The sequence below is a fragment of the Diabrotica virgifera genome, chromosome 4 (assembly GCF_917563875.1).
Source record: "Diabrotica virgifera virgifera chromosome 4, PGI_DIABVI_V3a".
In the NCBI taxonomy this organism is placed as follows: Eukaryota; Metazoa; Arthropoda; class Insecta; order Coleoptera; family Chrysomelidae; genus Diabrotica; species Diabrotica virgifera.
Genome location: NC_065446.1, coordinates 259,036,002 through 259,047,318, shown reverse-complemented (window position 1 = coordinate 259,047,318; position 11,317 = coordinate 259,036,002). Strand labels below are relative to the sequence as shown.

Below are 11,317 nucleotides of genomic sequence, written 5' to 3'. Positions count from 1 at the left end.
CATTCCTGATTATCAGGAAGTCCTTAGTTCCACAAAAATTAATTATTATTTATCCATACTATCTTTCTTTTGGCATTTTAACTTTATTTTTTCCATGTGTTATTTACTATGTATTTTTTTGCCAATATTCCCTAATATACCTCGTTATGTTCTTCTTTGTGTTCATATTTGATTTTTTTTCCCGATGTTATTAGCTGTTGTGATGTTAATATGTCTTATAAATATCGTGAGTTCGCTACTCACCGTCCGTAATGTAAAGACATATAGGTACTTCAAACAAGCAATCTACGTGCCTTATGAGGACTCATGAGATGCCAAAGGCCATATCCATGCGGATTTTTATCCATCAGTTGGATTTTTAATAATAATGTAAGTCTATAACATATCTCGTTAACATTTAAAGGGTTTTATCCATGTATTTTTGGTGGCTCAGCATGTGATCTGCCTGTATCAGCACTGATGATGATCTATTAGATCGAAAACGTTCTGTGATTTAGATGTGGCCTTTGAGGGTTTTTTAATAAATTTATACCTTTTATAAAGGATTTTTCTCTTATACAAATAGGAAGACTAAGATGGTCAGGGGCGTAACAGAAGCTCCCGTAGCGTGAAGCTTGCGGGGGGCCCAATCGATTAGGGGCCCCATCTTGTCGTCTGATATTATGTAAAAATCTGTTTTAGGTATGTATATGGTTTTACTTTGTGTGTTTGAATTTAAAAACGTAAATTTCTAAATAGGCGTATTCGGCAAGTGAATCATCTCATATCTAGAAACTTACTCCTTTCCGGTCTCACGAACTTTTATGGTGACGACAATAAACTATAATGCTTTGTACGTGACTATTGAAAGATTTGAGAATTGCAATTTGCCGAATTTTAGAACAATATTTCTAAATCTAGAAATGGGGTTTCTCTTTAGTGTTTAACTACGTTTAGTATTTCGATACAATTATCCAGAGGCGTAACAGAGGCCCCACACCCTAAGCTTACCAAGCTTTATGGGGGCCCCAATATGTCAAGGGCCCCATTTAGTCGTCTAGTATATGTAAAAATGTTTTGTTATATTATTTGCATACATACGTTTTTTAAGCAGTGCAGTATTGAAAATGAAGTTTCAGTAAATGAGAGTTTTGGAGTGAAATTATCAACGTCACGACGGACGTATTTGCTTGACAATTTGGATTTAGGTTCTAGTACACTCCACTTCAAAGTTGGACCCCCAGGAGGGGGTGACACCCCTTCTTGGGGTGAAAAACATATAGGTACGTTTAGTCCGGAAATGCATAAATTGACTAGTAAAGCAACTTTTGTTCTATAGAGTTTCTTTATCTATGTTAATACTTTTCAAGTCATTTGCGAATGAAAATGTTTATTTTTTAACAAAAAAAAACATTTTCAGACGGGTTTTTCGCAAATAACTCAAAAATAAGTATTTAGAATTAAATATTGGATATCGAAAAAATATTTGTAGCAAAAAGGTAGTTATAAGATACAAAAAAATGGTGTACTTATTCATGAAGTCTGTCGACACAGTAAAAGCACAGTTGAAGCTCATGAAAAACTATTCTTATTCGTCCAATTCCAAATCGAATATTTCAACCTGAAATAACCAAACAATGAAGCACTTTTCGGGAAAAACTAATTAAAACTTTCTTTAAATGTTTCAAAAAAAGCTTTATTTTTATTTTTTATTAAGTTTCTAGCACCAAAACTATACGAGTTACGCTCAAATAAAGTTGACCACTTTTTTGGTAAAAAATATCGTGAAAATCTGCCCCTAGTTCGCACCCCAAAAAAAATTTATCGTTAGCGCTTTACCATTTATTTAAAAATATTTATTGGTTATATAATCTGTAATGTCCACTTTACATCAACAATAAATTGAATAAGAAATTGACAAAGTTATTCAAGGCCAAATTTGATGTGTACAAAATGTATAGTTTGTAAAAGAAAATGAAGGAATTTGATGAAATGGAACAATTGGATATGTTTTATTTTGTCAAATTTCTTTTTATTCACGGCAAAATTGGATGAAGAATTGTATTTTGTATAAGTCAAATTTGACCTTAAAGAGGTTGGTCAATTTCTTATTCAATTTATTGTTGATGTAAAGTGCACTTAAGTTTGACCAGTTCGAAGTTCTTATTTTTGAAAAAATTTGGTTTCATAGTAAAAAAAGTTTTTTTATTTTGTAAAAATGCCTTTTTTTAAAAATAACTTAAAAAGTAAGTATTTGATACGAAAAATCTCAAAGAGTAAAGAAATGTAGTAGGAATTGCTTTTATAAATATTTTGGCTTTATTTTGTTTTTCTGTAAGACAAAAATTGGTTAAGATATAACTGTTTAAAATTTGCATGTACTTGTGATTAGTGACGCGTTCAAGCCCTTTCAACTAGAACCCTTTTAAAAATAAGCACTTTGAAGCGGTGAAATTTACAGGTCATATAAAAAAGTTAAGTAATTTGTAAGGCGATATATGATTAGTTTCGTTTGGGGTGCTAAATAGGGGGAGATTTTCACAATTTTTTTTACCAAAAAATGGGACTAACTGTATTTTAAGCGTAACTGGCTTCATTTTGATGCTAGAAACTTTTGTAAAAAATAAAGCTTCTTTTAAACACTTTAAAAAAGTTCTAATGAGTTTCCCCGAAAAGTATTTCATTTTTTTGGTTATTTTACGTTGAAATATTCGATTTGGAATTTGACGAATAAGAAAAACTTTTCATGAGCTACAACTTTTCTTTTACTGGGTCGATAGACTTCATTTTTGTTTCATTTTTTTATAAGCTAGATACATTTTTGCTAACAATATTCTGTTCGATTGAATACTTACTCTTTGAACTATTTGCGAAAAATCGCCTAACAACGTGGTTTTTTGTTGAACAATACACATATTTTTATTCATAAATAACTCGAAAAGTCTTAAAGTTGACCACTTCGGTGGTGACACTGAAAATTACACGGTATCGCCATATTTTACGTTCATTTACTAGACTGTAACACATATAGGTCTTTGTTACACATAGGAGTTTGTTACGCCACTGAAGATGGGCAGGACATCTAGCAAGATCACAGCAGAACAACCCTCCTAGAAGAATCCTTGTCACAACCTGTGGGAAGTAGAAATAGAGGTAGGCCAAAACTCAGATGGAAGGATATGGTGTAGATGAGGATGGTAGAAAAATAGGCTTAGCAAACTGGCAACAGTTGGCAATGGATAGAACTGACTGGCGTAATAGACTTGGGAAGGTCGAGGCTCTTTTATATGGCTGTAGCACCATTGATGATGATAAAACAGAATTTTTCAAAAAAAAATTTCAAAAATTTTTAGTTGTTTTTGTTTATAACTTTTTTATTTTCCATTTTACGATAAAATTAATAGGAATAAACTTGTAGACAATTTAATTTGCTACAAATAATGCCTGATAATATTTTTGTAAGTTTGTTAGTTTACGAAAAACATTGTGAAAACCCCTTTTTCACCACTTTTCCTAGATGGCGGCCGGATTGTACTCAGTGCTTCTATACGGAGTATAATCGTGGACATTGAAGGCAGAACCTATCGAAACTTCAGGCTTTTGAGCTATGGTTGTACTGATACCATGGACAGACAAATTCACCAATGAAGAAGTCCTAAGGAGGATGAACGTAACAGCAGATTTAGTCAACATCGTGAAGGACCGTAAGCTGCAGTACTTGGGACATATAATGAGAAATCAAGGCAGATACGCACTACTCCAATGCATTTTATAAGGTAAAATTGAAGGAAAAAGGGCTCCAGGACGAAGAAGAATATCCTAGCTTCCACTGGCTTGCTAACCTGAGATCATGGTATAGTAAGACCTCAAAGACAACTATTCTGTATAGCTACCAACAAAGTCATCATAGCCAGAATGATCGGCAACGTAGGCATCCTAAGAAGAAGAAGGCCGGAGGACAAGGGTGGCGGTCCCACAAACTTGAACTTAATAAGCTAATAGTTACCCCCCACCCCCCACACATCAAAAAATAAAATTGCGTCTTCTGAAAAATGCACGCTAAGGCCTAAAATATGTAACATTTCAATAGACTAATAATTATTATTGTCATTTCTTGAATTATTTTTCAAAATTCACAATAAATATGTAATAATATTTATTATTTAAACAAAATTATTCAATTATGTAAATGTTTTCACAGCACTCTTATTTTTATTTATTACAAAATTGTTTTACCCGTTACCGAAAATAGTTGTTATCGGCAGTCCAGTTATCAGTTTGTCCCCAGCTGAACTTGCAAAGAGCGCTATGATGACACCTCAATCGAATTCATCCGTAACCAATGTCGTAAACTATAATTAAACTTACCGATAAATATTTTATTTTAGCATTTATCTAAGCGCTTATCTCGTTATACAAACATGTTTTTAATCGTGCACCTTTCATGATGGCCCCACGAAAACCTTTCCCAAAAGATAATAAAATATTCCTTAAATCACGAAGAAAAACAATGCAAACCATATAAAAGACAATACCGGTTAGGCAGAACATCAGTCTTTAGTTCGTCAAGATGAAGTCAGCTTTGGTATTCCTTTCAGTCATCGCACTCAGCTGTGCCCTTACCTTTGGTACCGGCAAGCAAGTCACCATCAACGACGATGGCACTCTCACCATCTTGGGAGAAAATGGTAAGAAAATCGTCATCTCAAACGCCATTGGAGGCACTGGACCAAAAGACATTGAAATCTCAATCAATGGACCATACGGAGCAGTCAAGAAGATCTCAGTAAATGGCGAAACCAACGAAAGAACCATCAACCTCGTCGAACCAAGCTTGTCTGAGCAATACAACACTGACGAAGAAGACAGAGCCAAGAGAAGCAGCTCCACCAAAGACAAAAAAGACAGCAAAAACTCCAAAGACACCAAAGAGTACAAAGGAAAGGAAGGAAAATCGAAAACTCAAGCTCAATTATTACAGGAAATCTTCAGCGAACACCAAGAGGCAACCGATGCCAAGTCCTATGGAGAACTCTTAACCAAAGTCGACTACTACGTAAAATCTGGTCAGCTTAGCGCTGGTGTTTATGACGTCATCCGCAGCTTGAGAGACTTCAACAACGGTGTTACTCAGTATGGAAACCAACAACCACTTAGAAATCCTGGATACCCCGTAGACACCACAGTACCCTCATACTACCAATCACCTGAGCAGTACCCATACCCTTCATACTCCCCTTACGGATATGGATACAACAACTACAACAATCTTGGTGGATACGGGTAAGTTAAAAATTCTTCTTCTTCTTATCGTAGTACTACAAACCGAAATGGGTCTTGGCTGACTGCACAACTCGAACGGTCGTCCATGATAGTTGGGTTAGTGGGTAGCCCAAAACCTTATCATATTTATGTTATCTCTCTATCACATTCGTAGACGTCCTAAGAGCCTTCTTCTTGTGGGGGCTTCCTCTCAGATTAACTTAGCAAGACGGATATTAGGGAGTCTATGGACATGGACCATCTTAGACGTTTGATTTAGTTTCTTGGACTATGTCGCTCGCCCTATACATCTGCTTAACCTCAGCATTTGCTCTCATTCGGTATTGGTTACTGTTAGGGTCGTCATAAGGTCCAAAGATTCTTCTGAGGATTTTTCTCCCACAACATCCAAGTTTTCTTTCAATTCAGAGTCTATGTCTTACACCCATACATGAGCATTGGTCTCATCACTGTTTTATATATTCTGATTTTTAATGTTAGTGTTGGGCTCTTAGACTTCATAATGTTGTGGAGGCTATACATAATCTGTTTGCTGCCTGAATTGTCCCTTTTATCTCTTCCGTGATATCATTTGCAGTGATTTTTCTCTCTCCACTCTTTTAAAGTTATATGGGTCTATTGTAACATTTTGCCCCATTCTATCTCGCCTCTTTTGTCTGTTGATGCACATGTAGTTGGTTTTCTTTTCAGTTTTCTTTGCCTATACCTCCAATTTCACAATGTCAATGTCATCCGCGTATGCTAGTCTAGTCCTGTCGCCAGGGAGGTACAACGGCCTCCTTAATATTAATTCATCCTGAGTTATTCAGATGGACTTACCCAAGTTTTTTATGTATTTTGACCCGTAGAACACGAATTTTTTGGGTAACAGTTGATCCAGATATCGAGAAGATTGTTATAAACAAAGAACTTGAGGAATTACATAACAGCGATTTTTCGCAAAACAAAACATTTTTTTGTATTGTTTAAGTGATTCTCAGCAAAAAAATGGTCTTACAAGTTTTTTTGTAGGATGCATAGTTTTCGAGATAAACGCGGTTGAACTTTCAAAAAATCGAAAACGTGCAGTTTTTGAACCCGAATAACTTTTTATTAAAAAATAAAATAGCAATTCTCATTACTGCATTTAAAATTTAAAGTCAAATTCTATCGGTTTTGATTATTTACATTGCTAAAAATTAAGTTTTTATTTGTTAAACAAAGCCATAAACACATAGTGTTTCCCGTGCCGAATGCATGCGTTTTAATGTACGTAATCTACATAGAAATTGTCTGTATGCGCGCCTACTCGTTCGATTTCAAATGAGAAATGCATTGAAAACATCATTCAGTCACTTTGCATTTAAAGCTTTGTTTAACAATAAAAAAATTAATTTTTAGCAATGAAAGTAATCAAAACCGATAGAATTTGACTTGAACTTTCAAATGCGGTAAGCAGAATTGCTATTTTATTTTTCAATCAAAAGATATTCGGGTTCAAAAATTGCAATTTTTCGATTTTTTGAAAGTTCAACCGCGTTTATGTCGAAAATTATGCATCCTACGAAAAACTTGTAAAAAAATTTTTTGCTTAGAATAACCCAAAGAATACAAAAAAATTTTAAAGTTATACTTCTTTACTTTCGAGAGTGAAATTTTATAATGCCGGGCGCCTGCGCACACAGACAGTATGTATTTCGTTGCTAATCTTTCAAGATATGTATGTATCAACGCAAATAAGTCATATTGTATATCATATAAAAGGATATATTAGTGTTCTTAGTAAATATATTATTTATTATAATTTTTGTGTCTGGATTTGTCTTCCTCGGGAATAAGATATTTTATAATAATAGTAAGTATATTTAAAGTAATTTTGTATACCACTTGGCCTATTAAATTTGTCAGTATGTATGAGAAATCTTATAACCTGTCAAAGCAAAAGGGATATAACTCAGTGGTAGAGCGTGTGACCGGAGATCAAGAGGTCCCGGGTTCAAATCCCGGACGATTCATATTCTTTTTTTTTATATTTTTGGTATCGTTGTAATAAAAAATTTTTAAAAGTGGTAGGTAAAGAAAGTTAGTTTAATATTTAAATAAAATACAAATAACCTGTAAAGTATATTAATTTCGTTGAAATCATAATAATAGAAGTATAACTTCTTACGTGCGTGCAAAGTACACACACATTCTTTTTTTTTGCGAAAAATCGCTGTTATGTGATTCCTCAAGTTCTTTGTTTATAACAAGCTTATCGACATCCGGATCGACTGTTACCCAAAAAAATCGTGTTCTACGGGTCAATATACATAAAAAAAACTTGGGTAAGTCCATCTGAATTAAGGACGCCGTTGTACCCCCACTGGCGACAGGACTAGTAGTAATTTTGGTCCATTTACTGTCAGTAATTCTGTTCTAATTTGTGCTGTTCTTACTACTTTCTCCAGGATTATATTAAAAAAGAGAGGTAACAGCGCGTCTCCTTGTTTCAGGCCACTGCTTATTTCGAACGATTCTGAGAGTTTGTTACCTATCCGTACTCTGGATCTACAGCCATTTACACATATCTTAACAAGTTGGATAAGTTTTTTTGGAACTGAAAGTTCTGCCATTGCATTTCACAACTGATTCCTTTTAACGCTGTCGTACTACTTTTTCATGCAGCTGCCTCAGAGTAATTGAATGGTGTGAAATTATGAAATTTTCTATAAAAAGTGTTAGCCTCCTTAATTCGATGTTCGGTAAGATTTTATTCTGGCTAATTGGCTTAGTTCCAGCGCCATAAAACAAAATTCACACACACACACACACACAAGATTTTATTCGCCGTATTAAGTAGGGAGATGCCTCTATAATTAGAGCACTTGGTTTTGTCTCCTTTTTTTATGGATGGGGATTATTACACGTTCGTGCCATTTTGTTGGTATTTTCTCTTCGTTCCATATAAGTATTATTAGTGTGTGTATTTGTATGTAAAGTTTCTTCTTCGTACTGGTCTAATGATCAAACTTTTCAATAATGTTTATTCGACTGGTGATATCCCTGAAGATTGGATAAAGTCCGAATTCATAACCCTACCAAAAAAAAACAACGTCCGAAAAACTGTAGCGATTATAGAATGATATGCCTTATGAGCCACACTTTGAAAATCTTTCTACGTATCATCCACAGTAGAATCAGAGATAAATGTGAAGAAGACCAGGATGAAAAAAATTTGGCTTCAGAAATGGACTGGGAACCCGGGACGCACTCTTTGCACTAAATATATTTTTGCAGAAATGCCGAGATCAAAGGAAAGACGTCTTTGCTGTATTTATTGACTATGAGAAGGCTTTTGATCGAGTAAAACATCACAAACTAATTAAAATATTAAAGGATAAAGGAGTTGATAGTCAAGATGTACGAATCATAGAAAAAATATACTGGCGTCAAACAGCGACAGCTTGCATAAATTAAAAATCAACAGAAATATGCAAAATACAAAGAGGTGTCAGACAGGGTTGTATACTGTCCCCACTGTTATTCAATTTATATTCAGATAGAATATTTAAGGAAGCGCTGCATAATTTGGAATGGGGTGTGAAAGTTAATGGAATTCTGATAAATACAATCAGATATGCAGACGATACAGTTATTTTAAGTGATGATATGAATGGATTACAACACCTTTTAAATGCAATTGACACAGTGGGAAGAGAGTTTGGCCTAAACATAAACTGTTCAAAAACAAAATACATGATATTTATAGCCGTTTGCCCCATCAAGATTCACGGTTATATGTTGATGGTCATATAATTCAGAGTACCCAGTTTCAAATATCTTGGTTGCCATATTACTGAACAACTATATCCAGATAAAGAGATAAAATGTAGAATCGAGATAGCCCGCACGACATTTTTAAAAATGAGGTCATTTTGTAATGATAACTTGCAACTTTAACTTCGAAAGCGCATGATTAAATGTTACATTTGGTCAGTCCTCTTGTATGGTGTCGAAGCATGGACATTAAAAATATCCACCATTAATCGTTTGGAGGCCTTTGAAATGTGGCTGCACAGACGTACACTGAAAATACCATGGACGGCTATGATGACAAATGTGGCAGTCCTTAAGAGAGCAAATGCTGCCCGCGAGCTGCTTGATAACATCAAATATAGAAAGATGGCCTATTTTGGACACGTAGTACAGGGAGACCGGTATAATATTCTTCAACTTATTATGGGTAAAATTGAAGGACGCACAAGAATTGGTAGAAAGCAGGCCTCTTGGTTGAAGAATATCCGAGAGTGGACAGGAATAAAGAAAGCAAACAACTATTTAGAATAGCTCGAGACAGAGACAGTTTCGCCATGTTAATCGCCAACGTCAAGGGGACTTGATAGGGCACGTTAAGAAGAAGAAAACTGGTCTAATGACAGAGTTGTGTTTACAAAGTCCCTGCGACAGAGCGACAGATAGACATGAATAATTTTCGACAGAGAGATATGGTTTTCACATTTTTTTTTTTCAAAATGGGTGAAAACAAAAACAAAGTATTCTTATAGTTTTTCGGCAATTTTATACTTTTTAAAATACATTCTTGGAACACATTTCTAAATGAGAGATTTTATTTTTCAGAGGAGCTTACGGTGTTAACCAAGGACTCTACCCATCAGGAATTAGTGCCACTCCTGCCAACCCCTGGTCCAACATGTGGTCCTCCTTGGCCCAACAAAAAATTGCTGGCAAATCATACACTCCCTCAACCGACAAGACCTACTAAAGACTGTAGAAAAATATACCTCTTTAATTATTAAGTAAAAAAAGTAATAAAAGTTAAAAATACTTTGTTAATCTTTGTGTTTTATTCTAATTTTCTTACAATAACTAATACATAGAGTTTGAAAAAGCTGTGTAACGTAAAACATAGTTGAAGCAAGTTGTTAACAATCAGTTCAAAAGCATGCATGGAATCATCATCATCAAGGCTTTTCATTAATTGATGGAATGTTTGCCACTCTTACTTGATCTCTGATTCACTTATTGCAGTGAATCACTCCGCATTCTTTTCGTGCATTCGTGCATTGTCAATGATTGTTGTATACCTTGGCTTTTGTTACAATTTTCTTCCACTTAATTCTATTTACTTGTGCATAGTTCACTTCAGTTTCTCACTTTCAGGATTTTGACATCTTTCATGACCTGTCCTTCCATCTCTCACTGGGTCTTCCCCTTGGCATCTGAGTTTCTGGCTTCTATCTGGTTATTAATCAGTCGTCGCCTTGGTTTATTTTCAGATTTTGACTTCCGTGTGACCTTAAATAAATCTAACTATATCTTCTCTCTTCGAAATGTCTCTTATTTCACGGGTCAATCTTTCTCGGTTATTTTTTCGTTTCTCCAAATATTTAAATTGTTCAATTCTTTCAATAGTATGAAATGCAAAATGACTTCTCTGTCGATCTGTTATCTTCTCTTCTAGATATTTTTTTCCTTCGTTAATTACTAGACCTCTTTTCTGTGCTTCATTTGCCAGGATTGTTACTGCTTCTTTATCTTTTCCCAGGTTTTCCCTAAGAACTATGGCATCTGCATATGCTACTATTTATATAGAGGAGTGGGCTATAATTTATAGTTCCTTGACTGTTCCTTCTACTGCTATGTTGATAATGCCTTGTCGCACTCCTGTCTCTGTTTCTATTGAAATTGTTTGTGCTAACTTCTTCTGTTATTTTAGCTCCAGATCCATCCATGGTCATTTTTGTTAATCTGATTAGCTTTGTCGGTACATCTTGATTTTTCATTTCATTAAATAATTTATTTCTTCCAATAAAGTCAAAAGCTTGTCTGAAGTCTGCGAAAAGGGTGTGGAGTTGAATTATATGTTGTGTTCATGGCATTTCTCGTTTGTTTGTGTAATTATTATTTATTATGTGTATCACATCTGTAAAGGATCTGCCTTCCCTGAATTCTTGCTGGTAGTGTCCCAATTTTTTCTCTGTGAATTGAGTGAGTTTTTGTCTGATGAGAGCTTACATATTGGTATAATACTGCCTTCTTTCCAATCCTCGGGTATTTCTTCCCACATAACAAT

General features: G+C 34.7%; 1 protein-coding gene across 1 annotated transcript; it reads left to right on the top strand.

Moving 5' to 3' along the window:
• The first annotated feature begins 4,408 nt into the window (after nt 1-4,408).
• Nucleotides 4,409-10,077, top strand: LOC126884139 (uncharacterized). Its single transcript, XM_050650000.1, has 2 exons — nt 4,409-5,262; nt 9,862-10,077. Exons 1-2 carry the CDS (start codon nt 4,550-4,552, stop codon nt 10,004-10,006), a joined length of 858 nt encoding a protein of 285 aa, XP_050505957.1. The 5' UTR covers nt 4,409-4,549; the 3' UTR covers nt 10,007-10,077.
• The last annotated feature ends 1,240 nt before the right edge of the window (nt 10,078-11,317 follow it).